The 25,763-nt window shown below is 40.6% G+C and overlaps 1 protein-coding gene across 1 annotated transcript in view; it reads left to right on the top strand.

The window, feature by feature from the left end:
- cbl (Cbl proto-oncogene, E3 ubiquitin protein ligase) overlaps positions 1–24,664 on the top strand; it is a 215,100-nt gene extending 190,436 nt beyond the window's left edge. The window contains exons 10-16 of the mRNA XM_041174435.1: positions 1,157–1,288; positions 7,260–7,640; positions 9,480–9,574; positions 12,829–12,990; positions 14,587–14,675; positions 14,815–15,012; positions 24,179–24,664. Coding sequence (XP_041030369.1) covers positions 1,157–1,288; positions 7,260–7,640; positions 9,480–9,574; positions 12,829–12,990; positions 14,587–14,675; positions 14,815–15,012; positions 24,179–24,441 — 1,320 coding nt within the window. The 3' untranslated portion in view covers positions 24,442–24,664. The remainder of the gene's footprint in view (positions 1–1,156; positions 1,289–7,259; positions 7,641–9,479; positions 9,575–12,828; positions 12,991–14,586; positions 14,676–14,814; positions 15,013–24,178) is intronic.
- The last annotated feature ends 1,099 nt before the right edge of the window (positions 24,665–25,763 follow it).

Below are 25,763 nucleotides of genomic sequence, written 5' to 3' on the forward strand. Positions count from 1 at the left end.
AAGAGAAGCATTCATGATAACTGAGAATATCATTGTAGAGAACCCCTATAACATATATGTGATCCCAGTTACTCCATGTAATGCCAGCATTACATTGCAGCTGCTTACACAATCAGCATATCAGTCAGTTCTCTATATCTGCCTTTTTTAATACAATTTATGACCATATGTTAAAGATGGGTAATTAACATGATTGAGTTCTGGCTAGTTAGGACTTGTCTTGCTCCTGCTAATTACATAGCGTTCTTAGAGTTAACAAAATAGTTTTGTGCCTTTGCCCTTCTTACCATTTTTCTGTCTCCATTCCCTGTTTCCAGGTGATGGGATGTCTACTCCTAGGCCTTTACCAGTACCAGTCTGTAAAACCTACTGGCAGCATACATTAATGGCTTGGAGGCAGAGAGATTCCTGTCCTCCGAAGTACATGAATTCCACTTTCCAACTTTCCTCTATCAGCAATGTGGCAATTGTGTCCTAACATCAACAGTACTAACATTCTGTGCTGCTGTACCAATGATATAACTGTTGTTTATATTTATCTCTGTCATGTTTTCCTTGTGTAATTAATTCTGTTGCGGTCCTTCCTATGTTCAAAGTTTTTTGTTTACTGTTAAACTCCTTTCTGCTGGAAGTTCTAATGTTGTTTCACTTTGATTTTCTTTACTGATATAGATGTGTTTGGTTTTCTGTTCTTTGACAGGGCACTCCATTTATTCCTTGGCCCTATAGTTGACTTATTTGTATCAGTTTATATTTATTTTCCAATTTTCTCTCCTCTCATGAAGGCACTGACTGGGTGCTAGCTGTCTGAGAAAGACTGTTCTTCATGCATGACCAAGATGGTGAGAGCCGACAGACCATTTGCCTGTGGGGTAATCCCATTCGAGCCTGATGATGTCTTGTCTCTATGACCCAAGATGTGTTCTTTCTGTAGGAGCCGATAGAAGTTAGGGATAAATTGGCTAATTTTTCCCTATATTTCTGCCAATCATTTGATATTTGTTTTTACCGAGAAACAGTAACAATTGTTCTACATTTCTGCAATACTGTACAGGACTGCTGTTATTATGCACAGATATTTTATGCTAGAGACCTTGCACAATGTTTCTTGTGAGCATTGCTCACTATATTAGTTTGCAATTTGTTTCCCAAACAGATTGAGCGGCCACCATCTCCAGTCGCCCCAGCTCCCAATTCTGCACTTCCACCAGTTCCTCCTCGGTTAGACCTGCTGCAGCATCGATCACCTACTGTGTCCTGTGCACCTAGCCCTTGTGTTTCACCTAAGGTAAGGGACCGTTTTATTGGGATGATTTTACGTGCTTTTATTGACAACAACATTGAGGCACGGTGGGTTGTCACAGTATACTGACAAAACTGAATTTACACTTGTCATTCGTGGCGTAATGAGTTCTTTTTCTTGGCCTGGCTACCAGATAAAAATAGAAAGCTATCCAGCCCAATATGTGTCGATTTGGTAGAAATATTTCAGTATGATTTCGACTGCTCCCATGTATCCTTATATAGCACATGTTTAGTGTCTACATTAAAGGTTTTGGGGGGCAGTGGCAGGGAGGTGAGAAAGTTATTTACTCCCGTTCCACCAAACACTCCCTGGAAGAATGCAATGCCTATCAACATTGCTCAGAACTTATGCTCCCTCATAGGCAAAGCATTTCTACCCTTCATGCTGCTAGATATAAGGTAGTCACCAATAAATCCAATATGTAATTCAGGAGGAAATATATTTGTCAACAGAGTGGTTAAAATATGGAACTCACTGCCAAAAGGAGTAGTTGAAGTGAATAGTATAGATGCAGTTAATGGAAAACTTGATAAAGATATGAGGGCAAAAGCATTAGAAAGTTATGCTGATAAGGTTGGATGAAGAGAGGCAGAAGTAGGCTTTTGTGAAATATCAACGCTGGCATAGATGAATTAGGCTGAATAGCCTGCTTATGTGGTGTAAATTCTATTTAATTCAGTGCAACCTGGCATTTCCCCACATTGATCTCCATCTGCTGCAGTTTTGTCCACTCACTTAATTTATGTCCCTTTGTAACTTTCTGCTTCAATCTACACTCCTTCCTAACTTAGCCTTTCTGAAAACTTAGTTATTTAACTCCCAATTGATTCACCCAAATTATTGGTATAGATGGTGAAATGCTGAAACTCCAATACAGAACTCTCGGAAACCCCATTTATTTCATTCTGCCAGTAGAGCCAGGACTGAGTTCCTTGAAGGTGGTTTGCCGGTGCTGTTGGGGAGACTTTAAACTAACTTAGCAGAGGTGTGGGAACCAGGAGGAAATATCAGAGAGGAATACCAAAGCATATTGGGAGAGATAGATGGCACTAGAGTAGGGTTGTTTGGTGAGTTCAGAGTAAGGGTGAACGTAATGAAGTATAAATCAAGTTTAATGTTTAATTTATGTATGTGAATGCATGGAGTGTGGTTAATAAGATTGGTAAGTTACAGGCACAGATTGACATGTAGAAATATGATGCTGTGGCTATAACAGAGACCTGGTTCAAAGAATGCTATTAAATATTCCTGGATATGAGGTGTTCAGGAAAGATAGGAAAGGAAGAAAAGGGGGAGGAATGGCAGTATTGATTAAGAAAGCATTACAGAGAGAGGATATCCCAGAGGGGTGAAGAACAGAATCTATTTTGTTAGAGCTAAGGAATAAAAAAGGTGCAGTTACATTGCTCGATATAGTCTATAGGCAACCAATTAATGGAAAGGGTGTAGAGGAACAAATTTGCAAGGAAATGACAGAGGTGCAAAGATTATAGAGTAGTTATAATGGAGGACTTCAATTATCTGAATATATCGACTCGGATAGTAGTTGTGTAAAGGGCAGGGAGGGGCAAGAGTTCTAAGGGTGTGCAGAAAATTTTCTGCAGAATATGTTTGCAGTCCAACAAGGGAAGAGACACTGCTGGACCTGGTTCTAGGGAATGCAGTGGGCCAAGTGGATCAAATATCAGTAGGAGAACATGGAGGAAACAGGGATCATTATATCATAAGGTTTAGGTTGGCTATGGAACTGTGAGGAGGATTATGTAGAACTTAAAAAGGCCAGTTTGGTGGAATGGGTGGACAAGTAGCACATGAAGTTCAATGTGGAGAAATGTGAAGTGATACATTTTGGTAGGAAGAACATGGAGAGACAACATAAAATAAAGGGTAAATTCTAAAGGATGTGCAGGGGCAGAGGGACCTTGGTGTATATGTGCATAAGCCATTGAAGTTGCAGGACAGATTGTAAGAGCGGTTAATAAACCATACAGTATTGTAGGCTTAATTAATAGGGGCATAGAGTACAAGAGCATGGAGGTTATGTTGAACTTGTATAAGGCACTAGTTCAACCTCAGCTGGAGTATTGTGTACAGCTCATGGCACTGCACTTTAGGAAAGATGTGAAGGCATTGGAGAAAGTGCAGAAAAGATTCACCAGAATGGCTCCAGGAATGAGGAACTTCAGTTTTGAAGTTAGATTGTAGAAGTTAGGACTCTTCTTTGGAGAGGAGAAGCCTGAGCAGAGATTCAGTAGAGGCATTCTAAATCATGAGGGGTCTGGACAGAGTAGATAGGGAGAAACTGTTCCCACTCATGAAAGGATTGAGAACAGAGGGCACATATTTAAAGTAATTAGCAAATGGAAGCAGAAATGATACGTGGAAAAAATAGAATGGTTAAGGGCTGGAATGCACTGCCTGAGAGTGTGATGGAGGCAGGTTCAATCAAGGCATTCAAAAGAGAATTCGTCTGTTATCTGAGGAGGATAAATATGCAGGATTATTCGGAGAAGATGGGGGAATGACACTAAGTGAATTGCTCAGTTGGAGAGCCGATGCTGACTTAGAGGGTTGAATTGCTTTCTTCTGTGCTGTAACATTTCTGAGATTCAGTCAGAATACATTTCCTTTATCCATATTGGCTTCTACCTCTTAACCAATTATCAATTCATATCCCAAGGTTATCTCCAATACCATGAACTTTATATTTTCCCCCAACTCTTGCTTTAAACTATGTTAAATTCTTTCTGGAGATCCAAATAGACTATATCCCAAGATGCTCCTCTGTTAACCTTATTGGTGACCGCCTCAAAAAAAATTCAGCTAGGTTAGTCAGACGTGATCTGTCCACCAATACATGCTGACTCTCTTTGATCAGCACTGTGGGTGTACCTACATCACATAGGTTGCAGCGGTTCAATAAGGCAGCTCACCACCACCTTCCCAAGGGCAATTACGGATGGGCAATAAATGCTGGCCTAGCCAACGACGCCCACATCCCATGAATGAATGAATGATTTTTAAAAATTGTTTGCCTAGTCACTCTGTCCCCTGATGATTGAAATGAGCAACTTGCCCATGGCTAGCATTATACTAGAAGGTCTGTAATTGCCTGTTCTTCCGTCCTTGCCTTAAATAAACATTTGCAATTTTCGAATTGCAATTGCTGAATCGAGAGAGCTTTGGAAAATTATGACAAATGCATCTAAAATTTCCCCACCTGTTTCTTTTAATACCCTGGGATGGAAATTGAGGTGTTGATGATTTTTCTACCTTAAGTCCTATTATTATCCCTTCACTTTTTGTTTTTGTTTAATTATATTAAATCTGCTGTTCCTCTTGACATATTTTTAGGTTCCCTTGTACTGCTGGGATTTTGTTCTCTTCCTCTAATGTGAAAACAGATACAAAATGTTCATTTAACAAACCTACAATTTCTTTATTAAATTAGTAAGTAATGATTAGGTGCCTCAGATTTCAAGTTTTTGAAGGGTTGTAAACTTTAAAAGGAAGGAAAGAAAGCTGGAGGTCAAGAGTTTGAGTTTTAAGGACTATGCAGGAAAATAATGAGTTAAATTAAGAGGCTTTGAAATGTGTCCTGATTTCAACACCCTGGATATATGAGGAGGTGGAGGAAGAATTTGTGGGATAACCTACCTGGAGCTTGGAATAAAAGAGGAAGCTGCAGAGGAGCTCAGACCATAATTGCATCAAATATAATTTGAAAAAGTAAGGAAGGCTGTAAGCTGGAAGGAATCATTGTTGTGTTGCTGAGCTTTATCTTGTATCCATTGTTCCTGTTTATGTGAAGTAATGGTGTCAAGTGGCAGGATCTATATCAACCTGACATTGGGAAGTGTGTATTTGTCAAAACTATAGGCTGTAGATGCCAAGGTCAGGTGGCCTTTTTAGTTTGTGGCAATAAGAAGTATATCATGTCTGTATTAAATTACCACTCGGCAAATGCATGTGCGTGCCTGCTGTCAGATTAAATGACACTTGAATCAGTGATGTGTGTGGGGAGCAGGGGAAATAATAGAAGGAACTGGAGGCTCATTATGTGTGCTGCATAAAAATTGCCGCTCCTACCCGTGCAGATGCAGCTGTGCAGGAAGCTGAAATACAGCACAGAGAAAAGCCATTCAGCCTAAACAGCCCATGTCGGTGTTTACGCTCCACTTGAGCCTTCTCCCATCTTTTCTCACCTAAGTTCATCATCGTAACCCTCTATTCCCTTCTTCCTCATAAGCTTGTCTAGCTTCCCTTTAAATGCATCTATATCGTTTTAATACTCCTTGTGGTAGCAAGTTCCACGTTCTCACCACTCTTTGGATAAAGAAGTTTCTTCCGAATTCCCCATTGGGTTTCTTGGTGACTATCTTATATCGATAGCATCTAGTTATGCTCTTCGCCGCAAGGGGAAATGTTTTCTCTGTATTCACACTATCAAAACTTTTCATAATTTTAAAGACCTCTATTAAGTCTGGTGTCAACCCTTCTATTTTCAAGGTAAAGAGGCCAGGCCTGTCAATCCTTTTTTTTTATGGCCTTGCTAACCAATGACACAACTTTTAGTGATTGGTGTATTTGTATTCCGAAATCCCTTTGTTCCTCTCCCTATATCCTAAGGAACTTTATTGATCCAGTTTATTTTTTTACTACAACCTGACAATTTTACAGTGACATTTCAAAAAGCAACTTATTACTTCCAGCTTTCCTCTTAAACTAAATTTAAATTCTCAAGCTACCATGGTGGGCTTTGAACTCTCTCACTTTAGTTCACTCGCATTGCCACCGTGCAATTTGATCAAAGTCAGAATGGATCATAAGTTGATCCACATTCTTAAAGTTATTATAGTCTATGATAATAAAGACTTGTAAGTTGAAGGTAATATTCTTGTGCAGTTTCAAAATGGTTGTTGGAATTGCATTTCTACAGTTCCTTCAGAACAGGGGAATGTGGTTGAAACCTCACTCATGTAAGCATTCTAGAAAGAGCTGAGGTCATTAGTATATTGTGCTAAAATCTAGAGTTGCAAGGTGTAATTGGACCACTTTCATGGTTCACTTTCAAGGGAACTTTAAAGGATGATGTGATTGTGTTCAAGTTTGATTCAGCAAGCTGATAGCTCTTGGTCACATTGGGGAATTAGTGCATGACTATTTCAGTTGCCCAATATCTGTATCAAGCAGAGCAAATAGCTTGATTTACCAATGACCAATTTAAGGAGGAGCTTCTGAACCAATGTGCCATTGCACCTTTAGTCTGTCAGCATGAGGGTGACCATTTATTTCCAAATTTGTTCAGCTCATTGAGAATTGAGGTTGACTGTTGAAACCCATTTCATATTGAACCCTTGCAGACACAGCATTCGTTCCATTTCCTCGTGTCCGATTGGAACCCAGATCCCACAGCTGAAAGAAGCTCATTCTAACTAACTGTGAACCTGATGCCCCAATTTTTGTGGTTCCTATTTGACAAAAACAAGTGTGTCTTTTAAAAAGGAGCATGGTTGGTAAAAATTCAAATGACTGATATTTATGTATGGCTTTTTCTGAACTTTTTAGTCTCTAAATGGAGACTCAAGATACTTTTATCTGTTTATTTTACAGCTTGTAAGTGAGGAATAGTCACTTTCACACCCTATTTACAATGTGTATTTCTATATTTCTGTAATTCTGTATTAAATTGTTTCAAAGCACACTTAGAATATAACAGGAAAAGCTGAGATGAACAAATTAGTGATTGCCTTCTGTTTACCCTCGCTTCTGTGATTGTTGAAGCACCATGTTTTTCAGACAAGTCATTGCTAAACATTTGTTCAGTGAGAACTTTTCAACCTCAAACATCTGATCTAAAAGCACGATTTTCATTTACTTCAAACAGGGACGATTGTGTTTTAAAGATCTGAAGGTTTCATGTTTTGAGTGTACTCTTTGTCTCTTCCCATAGACTTCCACTAGTGGCCTGCATAAACAGGACAAACCTTTACCTGTTCCTCCAACCCATCGAGAACTTCCACCTCCCCCACCTGAACGAAATCCATCTGTGAGCGTGGATTCGCGAATGCAGAGACGTCCTTTACCAAGCACACCGAGCGACCTCCTACCAAGAGATAAACCACCTCTTCTACCGCCAAACCGACCTGGAGAAGCCTGGCATGCACGATCTCAGGCAGCTAAAGCACCACTTCAGGTTCTTAATCCTGGGGATAGATGGACAGGCCGAGAGTTATCCAACAGGCATTCGTTGCCTTTAGCATTGTCATCTCAGATGGACAATAGGACAGAGGCGGTTAGGCATAGCAGCTCACTCGGACTTGACAGTACAGTGGTGAGATTTGCAACATCATTACGTTTAATTGTGATAGAATTGGATACTTTATACGGATCTTGGGTTAACTTCAGCACAACTTCTCAATTAACCATTGTGCCCAGGTGTTTGATTCAAGTTTCTATTTAATGGTGCAGGTTTTTACTTAGACATTTTATCAGACGTTCAATAATTAGTACCGTTCTAATTTACATCAGTGACTTGGATTCAGAAACCCAAATTCAGTCAAATAATATCAAACTCTGAGGTGCTGGGAAACCCAAGGAGGTAGCTCAGGAGTTAAAAGTGAGTTTAACAAAATATGCAAGTCGATGGAACACATGAAATTTATTGCAGCAATGGGTAAAATGCTGCAGTTAGAATTGAAAAAAAAAGTGACACAAATACTCCATGAATGATGGTGAAATAGATAAGGATGGTATAAAGAGATCAGGTAATCACTGTAGACTTGATGTTCAACCAAGATTGAGCAGCAGTCAACAAAACCAACATGAGAATGCAAGCCAATTGGAGTGTGATCAAATTGTGCGATGCTGTGACTAGACTGCATAGTGAGCACTGTATACAGTCTGACTGCCGGAACACAAGTGAGCCATTTCATTGCTGGTGTCATACATAGAAAAGCCACAAGGCTGACACCAGGTGCCAAAGGTCTCACCCTGAGAAAAGACTTGGTAAGTTTGGACATTACTGGCTCAAAAAGAAGCATCAGAGAAATGATATTAGAGATGTAAGACAGTAAACAGTATGGAAAAAGACAACCTAGAAAATTATATTAAATTAAATTGAGAAATTTACTCAAGGAAATATAGCTTCAAACTATTAAAATGTAAAATTTGGATTGATATCAAGAAGCTCTTCACATAAAGGATTAACAATGCATTGAATGGACTCCAAGATATAATAGAGATCAAACTGTAGAATTATCTAAGAAACAATTGGATGCTGCAGTAGGGCAACTTCAGGACCTCCCTGGATGGGTGAACTAAGACACGCTGAATGACCTTCCTTAGCTATAATTATCTTGTGATTTTAAATGGCTGTTCAACTTGTAAGAACTGAATTAACTGCATGTACAGAATTACAAGTTATCACACCCATATGCATGGTTTCCATGCCATACTATGTTACTTTGACAGCAGCTTACCAACATAAAACAGAAGCCATAGATTTATAGTCAACTTTTTTACTCATGGAAACCATGGGTGGAAATGAAAGATACAGATGAAGGACAAGAGAAAGAAAATAAGATGAATGAGCAAATGTCAGGGTGATGTTTGTGTGATGTGGTTGTCCCTTATTATTGGATAGGGCTTTAGTAGATTCTACACCTTAAGTCAGACTGGTAAAACTATTTCACAGCTTAATTTATGTTCTTGGGATTCACATGGGGAAGATGGTGGTGTAATGGTAATGTCACTAGACTGGTAATCCAGAGGCTCAGGCTAATGCTTTGGGGACTCAGGTTCAAATCTCATTAAGGCAGCTGATGGAATTTGAATTCACTTAATAAATCTGGAATATAAAGCTCATCTCAGTAATGATGAAATTATCATCAATTGTCATAAAAATCCTTCTGGTTCACTAATGTCCTTCAGGAAAGAAAAGCTGCCATCTTTACCTGCTCTGGCCTACATGTGACTCCAGTAATATGGTTGACTTAACTTCGGGATGGGCAACAAATACTGGCCTTGTCAGCTTTTTTACACCCAAAATGCCCACACCCCATGAATGAATAAAAAAAGAGAAATATATATCTAACTCCCCTACTTCATGTTGATTTTTAAAAAATCATATTGAAATACACCAAACCTTATTAATATCTTCTAATTATTGCAGGCTTTCTGTGGTGCCTTGAACGATGTTTCAGAGTACGAGACCTCCAAAGTGAAACCCTCCACATCAGCGAATGCCATCTACTCTCTTGCTACACGGTACATAAAGTTCTGTATTATGGACATTATATTGAGATCAGGTGTCATTGATGGTATATATTATCTGCATACAGTATGTTTAGGGAAATAAATAGCTTTACCTGTATGAGATGCATAGATGACCTGTTCCATAATGCCATCATTTTTCCTTCATGTGACCTGCAATGTCATTATTAACTAAAATGTCAGCATCATTTGTGATTGTCTCTGGTACAGGTAGATATCATAAATTCCTACATAAATTAATAACAGAAATCTGGTGAAAGCATTCCAAAAGTTTACTTGCCTTTCCTTCCTGTCCAACCTACAGAGTTTATTTTTTTCTTCATTGCACTCCCAAAGAAATTCACCAAACCTTTCCTGTTAGTCCAGAGCTATATTCAGGGTGGTGGGGGTGTGGGTGTGTGGGTTAGTTAATTGTAGGTTAGAAAATTGTGGCTAGAGCTTTTGAGCCCAACTCCAAATTTGTGCTCACTTCCAGTGTAGCTCCGTCCTAGGAGCGAGGGATTAGTAAGTTTACCCTATGCTGCAGTAGAGTTCTGTGGGCACTGATACCTTGCTCAAAGTGGCCATTTCTCATGAATAGAGCATATATAGGATTCAGGTTATTGGTTTGAGAGGGGCATTGCAACTGAACTCAATCCTTTCCTCACTAGATATCTGCACCCACATGTTTTCAATAAAGGTAATTGGCAGTGATCAGGAATTGGATCTGCAGCTGATTTTACTTTCCTCCATTGCAAAGCTTTTGATTTTTTTTTAAATTTGGGATTTACCTTAAACATTGATTTAAAAACTTATCCTAATCACAAGTTGGAGATTATGACACATGGAGCTGGAGAATTGGGAGAGGCCTTTTTCTACGTGTCGGCAAAGATAGTTTAGTTCTGCTAGGAAAGGCTTTCTGTTCACTGTGCTATCCTAACTTTAAAATTTCTATGCTCTCGGCTGCCTCTTTTCTGCCTGATAGAAGTGGAAAACAGGGAACCTCAAATACACAATCAGCCCCAAGGTAAGATCCTCTATGACAACTTACACTTAAAGGTTGTAACTTTAGGCACCCACACCTGGTACTTAGCAGGTTGGTTGGTATATTCTGTTAACCAACAACTTATAACTACTGCACCTCCTACTTACCAAGCACTAGTGACTATGTTTGGGGCAGTAACAATGAAATTGTTCAGCAAATTGGAGTGCTTGTTCACTGTGGCAATGGGCAATATTTATGCAAATTTTGCTATGTTCTATTTTGAAAATCAGTTGCAACTAATAACTGATCTTTTATGCGTCACATAAATCATGATCTCGATGTTAAGTAAGCAGAGGGGGTGCTCCATAAATTCTTGAGGTGAGAAGCAGATGCTAAGCTTATTGCTTAATTACCTCCACCATTAAAGGTGGATAACGGTAATATTTTCACCTGTTTGTTAGTCTGTTTGCCTGTAAACACTATAACTCAAAACTAATGGATAGATTTCAACAAAACTTGTGTTATGGACAGGAAGGGGCTTAATTTAGGGCAGCCCTGATTTCTCCACTCACTACCCGTCCATAAACAGAAAAGTGTTTTTGATTTTTGATTTCCTCCTTTATAAGTGATGGCCTATGTTCCCCAACCCTTAAGTTTTGGAGTGCGCTACCCTTCTATTAATAACCTCACAGCAAACTCGAGATGAGGTAAAATAAGAGGGGCAGTTTATTTGACACACACAAAATGCAGGAAGGGGTTTCGCAACATCTGCCCTTTTTTGCATTCATACAATGGATGAAGGATAATGGAAAGAAAGGGGTTCAGGGCAAAGGTCACAATTAAAAAAAATAAGAATTATGGTTTCACGTGAGTTCAGAGTCCAGATTCAGAGTCTAATGAGGAATTCTTTCGCAGAATTCAGCTGGCTGAAGACCGGTGGTGTAGGATTCACTTTTCCGGTGGTGTTGATATCCCAAGATGAAGTTGACACGCAGAGGTTGAATCAGTTCTATAGGCAATAGTACAAAATCTTCCTAGCAGAGTCAGGTTAAATGGGGGCCAGTTGTCAAACCTAGCCAGAGCTTGCTTAGAACATAAGAAATAAGAACAGGAGTAGACAATTCGGTCCCTTGAGCCTGCTCCGCCAATTCAATGAGATCATTGCTGATCTTAATGCATTTTGATTTCCACATTCCCACTAACCCTGATAACCTTTGATTCTCTTGCCTAACAAGAATCTATCTACCCCTGCCTTAAAAATATTTGATGACCCCCACCTCCGCCACCTCTGTGGGGTGTAAGGCATCAGGAATTGGGGTGGGGTGGTCTGGTCAGATTGGGCCTGCGGTGAGGAGGGGTGTCAGGTTGTAGGGTGAGAGTCAGGCCCACGGGAGTGGAGGAGCCCCGTGTGGGTGGGGGGGTGGGGGATGTACCTTGGGGGTTGGGGTTGGTGAATATAGTGGGGAAGGGGGGGGTTGTTGGGGATGTTGGGGGGAGTCCTGTGGGGGGATGGGATTGGGGTTCTGTCTGGGTCTTTACAATAGTTACCCAGAAGTTAAAAGAAGTTTTAATTCATCGAACTTCTTCTGAATAACTATTGGTGTAGCCCTGAGTGAACCATCCAAAGTTTGAGAATTAAATTGCATTTTTGGTAGGTTCCTTGCGCATGGCAGTTGTCCAGAGGAAGTTTGTGCTTCTGGGCAATTGCTGTACAAACCCTTACCTGTTAAGTTCTGAGAGGGGTTCCCCAGTGCATCTTTGGAGTACCCGCCCCCAATCAACCCTAGGGAGCTCAGAAGTTGTGGCCCATTATCTGTGTTAGAGGGAAAAACTATAACTTAAAGAAACTGTTGGAAAGTTAATACAGACAGAAAGGTATGGTCAATCAATTTGATCTCTTTCATAATAGGTTAAAGCATTTACTGCGATAAATCTAATTTTCTACAGTAGGGGTTAGTTGAGTAACAGATGTTTTGGCTTAGCGGCAGCTTCCTATGAAGTAGTCCTTCTTCTGTGTTTTGTGGAGAACTGAACAGGTGATCATTGTTTAAGCAAACATTTGGAGTCAGCGTTTTATAGTTTAACTTCTCTCTTGTAGAAAGTTTTGAACTATTTCGCCAAGTTAGTTAGCCTTTAAGTACATGAAATGTCTGGCGTTAAGTCATTGTTACCGTAAGATACTGCTGTATGTAGCAGCAGAATTTATGGGGGCTATAAGGTTAGATTGTTAAGTTTCTACAAATGGAGCAAAACATCTAGTTTAATTCCCACTTTGTACTTTCAGACCCTTGACAAAACCTTTTACACCAGAAGAACATTCAGAGAGCAGTGACGAGGATATTGATTACATGACTCCATCCTCACTGCCTGTACATGCTCCACTCTGTGTCACCTCCTCCTTGGATTCCAGACTTTTGTTACCGTCACAGAGCAGCCACAACATAGAGTAAGAGAAATTTTATTTCCTGTCTCAGCTTTGCAAGCTCAAAATGCAGACACGTTACACTCTGATAAGGATTCTCAGGCTACAGGTTTATACCACACGCAACTTCAGCCAAGGCAGAGAGAGTGTCAGTTAGGGTAGCCTTCCCACATTAATTAATTTGTTTGCAGTTCAAAACAAATGAACAGCTCTTCCCCAAGTACCATGCTGGTCAGGTGATTTCTTGGAAAAGGCCTGCTTGTTGACAGTTCCAAGGTGAACTTATGACCCTTTTTAAAAAAAAATCCACATTAGCATCCAAATGTACAGATAATGCAATATCTTTCCATATTTTAAAGGAAATATCCAGTTCATGAAGATATGGTTTTCCCAACGCAAGCATGTTTGTATTTAAGGCACCTGAGCTGGTAGAAAGCAGGTCCTGTCCTTGAATCAATTAACATGGTTTGCAGCCAGATTTACCTGTGGCAGAGACACATAAGAAACACTGCTGCCTCTACTGCCTCCTGCTGGAACGTGTTTGTGTTTGGTAATGTTAGGTACAGTTGGATAGATCTCATAAAATAAAATTTAAAAACTATGGTAGCAATACTGAATGTGCTGTGTAGGTGCTTTCTGAAGGAGACGACAGATTCTTGGCCATTAACTGAATTCTGTTCTTAATCAAAAACAAAAATAGCTGGAAAAACTCAGCAGGTCTGACAGCATCTGCGGAGAGGAACACAGTTAATGTTTCCAGTCCGCATGACTCCATCAGAACTAAAGAAAAATAGAAATGAGGTGAAATATAAGCTGTTAGAGGGGGTGGGACAGGTAGAACTGGATAGAGGGCCAGTGATAGGTGGAGGCAAAGAAGAGATTGCCAAAGATGTCATAGACAAAAGGACAAAGGGGTGTTGACAGTGGTGATATTAGCTAAGGAATGTGCTGATGGCGACATTATGGATAGAAAGCAGGACGAGCAAGTGACAAATGCCCTAGTGGTGGTGGGGTAGGGGGAAGGGATCGAAATAGGCTAAGAGGTAGAGATAAAACAATGGATGGAAATAAATTAAAAAATAACAATGTTGAGTTCATCAACTGTGCATTTGATAATCTTTTAAATGAAAACAATTAAACCAAATCAAGAAAATTGGGATAAATCAGGCACAGCCCCTAATTCAGGTTAGCTGTAAAACCAAGGACAAAAATTTAAAGGAACCTTACAAACTTTAAATCAAAATGTGATTAAAGGGGTCAACAAAACACCCCAGTCCCCGCGGTGCCCACCGAGCATGGAAGGCCTCACGAGTGCCAGCAGACACCGCGTGCTCCCTCTCCAGGGACATCCGGCAGCGAACGTAGCCGCGGAAGAGGGACAAACAATCGGGTGGGACTTCCCCGTTGATCGCCCGCTGTCTGGACCTGTTAATGGCCAACTTGGCCAGGCCCAGGAGCAGGTTCACGAGGAGGTCCTCCTCCTTCCCGACCCCCTTCCGCACCGGGTGCCCATAGATCAGGAGCGTGGGGGTGATGATGGATTAAATGAAACTTGATCTAAAGGAACCGGTTTTAGTAACTGAGAAGTGACTATTGATTTTCTCCTTTTGTTTTGATTAGAACTTTGACTGAATCAGACCCATTGAGGCAGATGTGCGAATCTATGTTTACATCATCATCTCAGGCCACAAATGTAGATTTTACATCTGGTAAGCTGCCCCTACATGTAAATTGTTACCCTTCACAACAATAAGGCGTGATGTATATTTCTTTTCCCCTTCCAAAAGTTTAGGGATCTTTTGCTCTATCACCCACTGAGCTTTTTAATCTCTTGTTCATTATCTGTAGACAATGGTGACTGTGCCATCAGCGACGGGCCTGAACGTGATGAGAGTGAAGACGAAGATAATGCATATGACTTCCCCAAACCACCTGTGCCACTTCCACCAGCTCGTCGCACACTGTCTGATATTTCTCATGCCGCTTCAGCATTTGCTAATGTGTCTGTTGATCAAAATCTGCCCAGTCCTAATGCACATACAGGAGGTGAGATTTTTAAAAATTCATTCTCTTGATGTGAGAATCACCAGCAAGGCCAGCAATTTTATTGCCATTTCCAGTTTTCCTGAGGAAATGGTGAACTTCCTTGAACCACTGCAGCCTGTGTGGTGAAGGTGCTCCCACGGTGCTGTTAGGGAGCACTTCCAAGATTTTGACCCAACACCATTGAAGAAATAGCAATATCGTTCCAGGTCATCATGGTGTGTGTCTAGGAGGGGAAAATGCAAGTGGTGGTGTTCCCATGTGCCTGCTGCCCTTGGCCTTCCAGGTGTTAGAGATCACAGGTTTGGCAGGTTCTGTTGAAGGATGCTTGGTGAATCCCTGGAGTGTGTATGCGATGGTTTTTTTTTAGACCAGGGAACCGACTAGGGAACAAGCTATCCTAGATTTGGTATTGTGCAATGAGATGGGGTTAATTAATAATCTTGTAACCTGGTGCAAAAACACAACAGGAAATGCGGCCCAATCATGACTAACAAAAGAAATTAAGGATATTATTAGATCCAAAGGGGAGCCGTATAAAGTTCCTTGAAAAAGTAGCAAGCCTGAGGATTGGGAGCATTTTAAAATTCAGCAAAGGAGGATCAAGAGATAGATTAAGCTGGGAAAAATAAAGTATGACAGTAAACTTGCAAGGAATATAAAAGCGGACTGTAAAAGCTTCTGTGAGTATGTAAAAGGGAGAGGATTAGTGAAGACAGTCTCTTACAGTTCAAAATGGGAGAATTTATGATAGAGAGCAAGAAAATAGCAGAGCAATTAAAGAACTAGTTTAGTTCTGTCTTCATGAAGGAAGACACACATAACTTCCCAGAATTGGTAGGGAACCAAGAGTCTAGTGAGAAGGAGGAACTGAAGGAAATTAGTATTACTAAAAAAATAGTGCTAAAGAAATTAATGGGAATGATAGCCGATAAATCCCCAGGTCCTGATAATCTACATCCTAGGCCACTAAAGGAGACGGCCATGGAAGTAGCGGATGCGTTGGTTGTCACCTTCTAAAATTCTATAGGTTCCAGAACAATCTTGGCAGATTCAAGGGCGCCACTATTTAAAAAAGGAGGGAGAAAACGGAATTACAGACTGGTTAGCCGAACATCAGTAGTAGGGAAAATGCTACAGCCTATTATAAAGGATGTGATAACAGGATTAGACAAAGTCAACATGGATTTATGAAAGAGAAATCATGTTTGGCAAACCTACTGGAGTTTTTGAGGACATAACTAACAGAATAGATAAGGGAGATTCTGTGGATGTGGAGTATTTGGATATTCAGAAAGCTTTTGATAAAGTCCCACAAAAGAGGTTAATTTGTAAAATTAAAGCACATGGGATTGGGAGTAATATATTGGCATGGATTGAGAATTGGTTAGCAGACAGGAATCAGAGAATTGGAATAAATAGGTCTTTCTCGGTGTGGCAGGTGGTGATTAGTGGAGTACCGCAGTGATCAGTGCTTGGTCCCCAGCTATTTACAATATATATCAATGATTTGGAAGGGGGAACCAAATGTAATATTTCCAAGTTTGCTGACGCCATGAAACTTGATGGGAATGTTCGTGGTGAAGAGAATGTGAAGAGGCTTCAAGGCGATTTAGACAAGTTGAGTGAGTGGACAAATACATGGTAGATGCAGCAAAATGTGGATAAGCGTGAAGTTATCCACTTCGGTGGGAAAAACAGAATGGCAGAATATTATTTAAATGCTGATAGATTGGGAAATGTTGATGTACAAAGGGACCTGGGTGTCCATGTACACCAATCACTGAAAGCAAGCATGCAGGTGCAGAAGGCAGTTAAGAAGGCAAATGGTATGTTGGCCTTCATTGCAAGAGGACCTGAGTACAGGAACAGGATGTGTTGCTGCAGCTGTACAGGGCCTTGGTGAGACCACACCTGGAGCATTGTGTGCAGTTTTGGTCTCCTTACCTAAGAAAGGATATACTTCCCATAGAGAGAGTGAAGCAAAGGTTCATCAGACTGATTCCTGAGATGGCAGGATTGTCATGTGAGGAGAGATTGGGCTGACTAGGCCTGTATTCATTGGAGTTTAGAAGAATGAGAGAGGATCTCATTGAGGCATATAAAATTCTGACAGGGCTGGACAGACTGGATGCAGGGATGATATTTCCTCTGGCTGTGGGGTCTAGAACAAGGGATCACAGTCTCAGGATACGTGGTTGGCCATTTAGAACTGAGATGAGGGGAAACTTCTTCACTCATAAGGTGGTGAACCTGTGGAAGTTGCCACCACAGAAGGCTGTGGAGGCCAAGCCACTGAATATATTTAAGAAGAAAACAGATTTCTAGACTCTAAAGGTGTCAAGGGATACGGGGAGAGAGCAGGAGTATGATGTTGAGATAGAGGATCAACCATGATCATATTGAATGGCAGAGCAGGCTTGAAGGGCCGAATAGAACTCTATTGAATTGGTGCGCAGCTAGTTCTGGTGCATGTCTTTTGGAGGGGAACTGGTGTACCCAGACACCTGCAGCCCTTGTTGTTCAAGATAGTGAATTTTGAAGGTTCTGTCGAAGAAGCCTTGGTGAGTTGCTGCAGTACATCTTGTGGATAGTATATATTACACCCACGGTAAGCTGGTGGTGATTATTTAGGCTCACGATGAAATGCCATTAAACTGCTTTGTCTTGGATGATGTCAAGCTCCTTAATAGATGGTTAGTTACACCTATTTCAGCAAGTGGAGACAATTCCGTATCATTTCCCATTTGTGCTTTACAGGTGGTAGAGAGGCTTTAAAACGTTGCATATGGGTCACTTGCCACAAAACATTCAACCTCTGAACTGCTCTGGTAGCCACAGTATTTATGTGGCTAGACCAGTTGCATATTTGGTCAGTGATGACCCACAGGATGCCTGATGGTGAGAGACTTGGTCATAATGCTTTTAAACTCATGGGAAGTGGTTAGACTCTCCTGTTGGAAAGGGTCAGTGTGGCACAAATTAGCACTTGTCAGCCCAAGCCCAATTTTATCCAGCTTTGCATGCTTCATTATCTTCAGAGTTGCAAATGGTTCTAAATATTTTGCAATCATCTTACTTCTGACCTTAGGATGGAAGAAAGATAATTGATGAAGTAGCTGAAGGGGCGAGGATGCTGTTCTGAAGAACCTCTGTGTTATGACCCAGCAGTTGGTAACGCTGAGTGATTTAAAAACCCCAGAGGGAAACTTTAAACAACTGTCATAACTTATATTTTTATTTTTGTATTTTTGAGATGCAGCTCTAAATTCAGGAATCAGGCCACCAGTTCTCGAGAGGTTTTATATCAAAAGACATGAGACATTTATTAATTTAGACAAGTTAAATATGTATACATGGCTGCAAATTACTACTATCTTAACTTATAACAAATTCCCAAACTAATCTCCATTAAGGCAACAGCAACCCATAGATTTTCGGCAGACACCAGGCAAAGCATTTTCACCTTAAAAATTCAAAATAAGGTTCCTTTCACTTTGGTTCCTGTGGAGACAGTTTTGGGCTTATAGCTGCTTTGATCTTACATTGCCTTTGCTCTGCACACATAAAACTGCTGTCTGTTATACCTAGCACAGCTCATTGAACATAAATTCTCATTGTATCACCAGCCCTTTTGAACTCCACTTCTAACAATAAAACTCCTTTCGTAGTATCAATTTTATTAATAATATAAACATATTGCTTGTTCTCTGCCAGCTAGGTGCCAGAATTCACTCCCCTAGAATGCTCTATTCAACAAAATGCAAATGCACTCTACCTCTCTTACATCTCAAAACTATTACACATCAAAACACCCAGCTGGCTCTAATCCAATTAAGACACACCCACAGACTAACCCTTTATTTTTTAAAACATAATTTTCAATAACATTATATACGTTAATAGCTTCATGACACTCTGCAATCATGTCCTGGTACATTTGATACCAGTAGATGTATTGTATTACAAAGTACAATAGTGATTGATATATTGTGTCCTCTGTTATGATTCTTGTAGAGACTGATAACTTTTAAGAGATGATTTTCCCAAGCCACCCAACCTAATGAACTGAAGGACAAGATGTCATTTTTTTAAGACTTTTACTGGGAACATAGGACTTGGGAGCAAGAGGAGGCCATTCAGCCCTTTGAGCCTGCTCTGCCATTCAGTAAGATCATAGCTGATCTGTTTGTTGTCTCAAATCCACTTTTGCTCCCCCATAGCCCTTCACTCCCCTGTCGATCAAAAATCTGCCCAACTCTGGCTTGAATAGATTCAATGACCCATTCTCCACTGCTTTCTGGGAAAAAGAATTCCACATAATAACGATCCCTTGAGAGAAAAAAATTCTCCTCATCTATGACTTAAAAGGTAGACTTCTTATTCTTAAACTGTGTCCCCTAGTTCTAGTCTCCCCCAAAAATGCAAACATCCTCCCGGTATATAACCTATCTAGCCCCCTCAGGATCTTTTATGTTTCAATGAGATCACCTCTCATTCTACTAATATCCAATAGGGTATGGGCCCAACCTGTTCAGCCTTTCTTCGTAGGATAAGCCCTTCATCCCAGTAATGAGACTAGTGAACCTTCTCTATTGTGACAAACAAACTAAAATCAACGTAATTGAAATATTAACTAACAGGCAAATGGTACATCAGTTTAAAAAAAGATATATTTCTTTAATTTTGCACCATGTTTCATGCACATGTGGTATCGAAAGGCAGCCCAAAAGCTTCTCTCAGCTCTCCAGCCGAACTCAATCACTTCTCACCATGCCGAGTTGAACTTTCCAGTGTCTGTCGCCAATCAGTTTGGAACTGTTCTCCTTGGAGAGAAGGCTAAGAGAAGCAAAATACTGCAGATGCTGGATATCTGAAATAAAAACAGAAAATGCTGGAAAAACTCAAGCAGATCTGACAGCATTTGTGGAGAGAGAAACAGACTTAACATTTGGGTCTGTATGACACTTCCTCTGAGCTAAGGAGAGGTAGAAATGCGATGAAATTTATACTGTTTAAGGGGGTGGAGCAGGTGAAGCTGGAAAGAAGACCAGTGATAGGTGGAGGCTAAGGAGAGATTGACAAAGATGTCATGGACAAAAAGACAAAGGGAGTGTTAATGATAGTGGTAAGGGCTAAAGAAGGTGCTGATAGTGGCATAAAGGTAAGAAAGCAGAATGTGTTAATAGCAGAACAAGGGTAAGCACTCTGTGAAAGAACAACATGGCACAAGTAACAGATGGCTCTACAGGGGGTGGGGTGGGGGAGGGGACAGTGGTTGGGGAAAAAGGATGGAAAGGGGGGATTAAAAAGTGGATAAAACGATGAATAAGTGAATAAAAATGAAAATAGGTGAATAAAAGTATGAAAATAAATTTAAAAAAAATTTTAAAATGGGGATTAAAAAAGTGGTGAGGATGGAGGAGCGAGTTCATGGCCTGAAGTTGTTGAACTCAATGTTAAGTCCGGAAGGCTGTAAAGTGCCTAATCGAAAAATGAGGTTCTGTTCCTCCAATTGCGTTGGGCTCCACTGGAACATTGTAGCCGGCCAATGACAGACATGTGGGCTTGAGAGCAGGGTGGTGTGTTGAAATGGCAAGCGACAGGGACGTCTGGGTCATGGTTGCGGACAGACCGAAGGTGTTCTGCAAAGCGGTCACCCAGTCTGCGTTTAGTCTCTCCAGTGTAGAGGAGACCACATCAGGAGCATCGAATGCAGTAGACTAAATTGAAGGAGGTGCAAGTGAAACTTGCAATGTTTTTTAAAAAAAATTAAATTTATTTTTTATTTTTTATCCACCTATTTTCATATTTTATTCATTTATTCATTGCTTTATCCCCTTCTTAATACCTTTTTATCCCTTTTTCCATCCTTTTTCTCCAACTACCACCCCCTTCCCCCACCCCACCCCCAAAAGGGCCATCTATTACTTATTCCATGTTGTTCTTTCACAGAATGTTGACCCTTGTTCTGCTATCAATGCATTCTGATTTCTTACCTTTATGCCACTATCAGCACTTTCTTTAACCCTTGCCACCACCATTAACACTTACTTTGTCTTTTCATCCGTGACATCTTTGTCAATCTCTCCTTAGCCCCCACCCATCACTAGCCACCTTTCCAGCTTCACCTGCTCTGCCCCCTTAAACAATATAAATTTCATCACATTTCTACCTCTCTTTAGCTCTGAAGAAGGGTCATACAGACTCAAAACATTAACTCTGTTTCTATCTCCACAGATGCTGTCAGACCTGCTGAGTTTTTCCAGCATTTTCTGTTTTTATTTAAGCCTAAGAGGAGTTTAGATAGAGACATTCAAAACCTTAAGGGGGCTGGACAGAGTAGATAGGGAGAAGTTGTTCCCAATCATAAAATGATCAAGAATGAGATGGGCACAGATTTTAAATGATTTGCAAAAGAAGCAAATGTGATGTGAGAAAAATCATCTTCACACAGTGAGTGGTTCGTGTCTGGAATGCACTGTTTGGAAGTGTGGTGGAGGCAGGTTCATTCGAGGCATTCAAGAGGGCATTAAATGATTATTTAAATAGAAACAATATGCAGGGGTACAGGGAAAAGGCAGGGCAGTGGCACTAGGTAATAATGCTTATTTGGAGAGCTGGTGCAGACATGATGTGCCAAATGGCCGCCTCCTGTGCCATTAAAATTCTGTGAACTGCTCCATTCCTACCAAGCCTTCTGAATATGATTATTGCCAGTAGGGCTTACTTCGATGAATCCCCCTCTTTCTCAGGTCATGACAGGCCTGACAATCCAGAATTCCAGAGATTCCTGCACCTGACCCTTTGAAACGGTTTAGCCAGCTATGGTAAAGCTATGGTAAAACTGTTTTTCTTTAGAGATTTACTTTTGCTGCTTATTATTTCCTGAGAAGACCTGTTCCTGGTAGAGTTCCAATTTTCTTCTGCCTGCTTCTCAACAGCAGATTTTCCACAAGACCTAAGAATTAGGGGCAAGATTTTGTCCCTAGAGTCTGTTCTGCCATTCAGTAAGATCATGGCTGATCTGATTGTGGCCTTAATTCCACTTCCCTGCCTGTCACTCAAACACCTTCCTTTTTCTATGAGGTTTGGTGAGAGGTGCAACTCACACCTCATTGAGTTTCTACTTAACTTTCTCTCCCTTCTCAACTCTTCCCATGGCAAATTGAAGTCATATAGGCCCCTCCCTGAACTGAGGTGTTTACCAGGAATTTACCATCTCCGCTTTTCAGAACTATCTAGTTTACTTTGTTTTAAAATGTTCCTTTATCGTCTTAACAATCGTCTTGCAAAGTTCAGCATTCTTGACACCTGCAACTCTTCAACTGTGTCACACCTGACTCTACTGCTGTGTTTTATTTTATTTTTGTCACATTTAATTTTTTTAACTTGAGAAATCTAGGTGAAGGGCCAGGACCCAGAGTTCAGGAGACCACTAACTAAGATTTCCAGCATCCGCAGTATTTTGCTTTAATTTAGGTTAAGAGGTTTATTGTGGTGGTCCAGATGCTTCAATGCTCTGTCTCGTGGGTGGACTCAGTAACTCCTCCAGGTTGTCATATACATACAAACAAAAATGGAAAAAAACTGAAGATCTTAAAAATTCGTCCTGGTCCTCTTAAACTTTTTCCCTCTTTTAGAAAAGATCTAATTGGGTGTTTAATTATACTCAGGTAATGGGCATTAACTGGGGGTTCACCTGTGCTCATATATATAGGCGCAAGCTGAAAGCTGTAATAAAAACAGAAAGTACTGGAAAAACACAGCAGGTTTGGCAGCATCTGTGGAGAGAGAAGCAGAGTTAATATTTCAAGTCAAATGTGACTCTTCTTTGAAACCTGTGAACTGTGGTTGTTGGATCTTGAGGTGTGTAATGTAAACAAAAGCTTTATAAGTGTATAAAGACTGGGCTCCAGTTCAATCTTTCACTGTCCAGTTATCTGACTTGTGACACAAGATCTGCTGCTGATTTAACTGTGAAGGACCTGACCTTGTTGAACTGACCAGGAAAATCCCACATTGGATCCCTAGTCTGCTGAGTTAACTAATGTGCACCTAGGTGAGAGAATGGGGGATCGATAAGCTAGTTTTTCTGTTTTTCATTGAGGTTCAATGACTTATACTGGCAAATTGGCGGTCAGTTTAAGTCCAGAGTCAAGTGATCTGCCAGCACTCAGAGCTTCTGACCTCCTATTTCTCACCATCACCAAGACTGCCTATTTCATCCTCCATACCACTGCCCGACTTGACCCTGTCTCAGCTCAGCTGCTGCTGAAGCCCTCACTCATGCCTTTGTTACCTCTAGACCTGACTATATTCCAGTGCACTCCTGGCTAGTTTCCCACATTTTACCCTCCGTAAATTTGAGATCATCTGAAACTCTGCTACCTTGTCTGTGCTGACTGACCTACAGTGGTTCCCGGTCAAGCAATATCTTGATTTTATAATTCTCATCCTTGTTTTCAAATCACTTCATGGCCTCTCCCGCTGCACTATGTCTGTAATCTCCTTCAGCCCCACAACCCCCTGAGGTATCTGATTTTGGCCTTTTGCATCCCTGATGTAAATTGCAGCACTTTGGTGGCTGCGTCTTCAGTTGTCTGGGCCCTAACCTCTGGAATACCCTCCCTACATCTTTCCATCTCTCTACCTCACTTTTCTCTTTAAGGCACTCCATAGAACTCTTTGACCAAGTTTTTGGTCATCTGCCTCAATTTCTCCTTATATAGCTAAGTGCCATACTTTTGTTTTATAGCACTCCTGTAAGCACCTTGGGTTGTTTTCTTATGTTAAAGATGCTATATAAATATAAGTTGTTGTTGTCTGGGCTGACTTGTTCAGAATGACCATTTTGATAAGTTACTAGAGAGCAGGCGCTGTTCATAGAATTGAACTCCAGTAACAAAAACCAATTCAGAAGAAAAGCCTGTGAAAAGGAACTTTTGGCTAACTTTATAATACAAGGATACATATTTAAATAGAGTGCCGATACTGAATGTGATGCGTGCCTGTAATATCAAAGATTGCTACCTGGATGATGTGGGGAGGTGGGTGGCAGGTAGTCACTCCCTGTATTGGTGCCGCCAGGTCAGGAAAAGGAAAGAAATGGAAGAGCTTGAAAAAAATGGAGACTTCAGATGATAAGACTTTTTAATTTTTTTCTCAGATTCATCTGCACCTGAAAGACCTCCCAAGCCATTACCTCGCCGAATCAACTCAGAACGCAAATCCAGTCCTAGTCGGCCAAACAGCTGTAACATGTCACAGCAGCAGACACTTTCAGCTGAGATTAACAACCTCTTGAGCCAGGGCTACTCATATCAGGATATCCAGAAGGCATTGCTAATTGCACAAAATAACGTGGAAATGGCAAAGAATATTCTTCGAGAGTTTGTGTCTGTACCTTCCCCTGCACACATTGCAACATAGCCAACCCTTCGGACTCTGTCTGCAGCTAGCCAGAGCTCATGGGTGGGGCCTGATGTAAGCTTTGGCTTGAGTGACAACGTGCCTCGTCTAACCCTGTCACCTCATCAATTTGAATAATCAGGTCTGTGCAATTACTGAAATACTGGTGGCTCCCTGCCTCATTCCCAATCCAGCTGTGGGCTTTTTGTGAAAATAAAGTTTATATATGAAGGTATTGTTAAAATGTCTGAGCTTGACAAAGTTGAATTCTTGAGAGCAGTTATCACAAACAAAGGACTATTGCAATCCATATAAAACTGATCCCAGTTAGTCCATTGATGCATAACAACCATAAGGTTTTGAATATAATGTGCGGTTCCATTTCCAAAAAAATTTCAAAAGTGAATGTGCCATCACACACGGATGTTAGAATTATTCTTTTCAAATTGGAGCCCAAAGTTGAGAAATATGTATTATACACAGGGTGTATCATATTCAAAAATTGTATGTATTCAAAGTATGTAGTAAAAGGCCTCTGCCTGCCTGTGCAAGTATTGTGTAAACAAAGTTGGAAATGTTAACTTTGAGTTGGGATTCAGAAGTCACGGTTTCAGAATTAGGAGCTTTAAACGTAGACCCAGCCTCACCTGGTGTTGCTTGTAAATGTCTGGCACTGGGAATGTGTTGTGGAACTAGGTTACACTTATACCAGCCAGCTATTCAAAAAACACACGGGTCTATTTTTGTACAAACAGGAAACATTTGCACAAAATAAAATATAGTTAGGAAGTTCTATTTATACAGTAGCTGGTGGTATATATATGCGAGAGAAGTTTAATTTGAAAAGTGGATCCAGACTTACACAGATCCAAAAGAGATGTTCAGGCCAGTGGTGCAAAGTCCTTGCCATAAATAAATCTGCAATGACGAAATGGGTTTCATTGCGCAATTCTAATCTATATTTTCTTTATTTGAAATATTGTGATTTCCATGAGACTTGACTGTAAAGAGTAAACAAGAATGGGAAATGATTGACACATGATCAGTGCAGCACTGATATGGAGTAGACAGAGCAGATTGTGGTTTATTCCCAGCTGAACCTTGATGGAAACCTCATTACTAGAGAGAGAATCCTCTGGGTTAAAAATACTTGGTTTGTAAATTATTGTGTAAGAATGAATTCAATCACAAGAACATGAAAGTCAGGAATTGTAAGTTGGACCTTGACTCATGAAGCCCATCTTTCAAAAATGTTAGCCCTATCCTTAAAACACACATTTGCCCATTCAGTCCTTAACCAAAACATACTTGTAATTTTCAATTTGCCACTTACCCATGTAATT

Source organism: Carcharodon carcharias, chromosome 25 (assembly GCF_017639515.1).
Source record: "Carcharodon carcharias isolate sCarCar2 chromosome 25, sCarCar2.pri, whole genome shotgun sequence".
In the NCBI taxonomy this organism is placed as follows: domain Eukaryota; kingdom Metazoa; phylum Chordata; class Chondrichthyes; order Lamniformes; family Lamnidae; genus Carcharodon; species Carcharodon carcharias.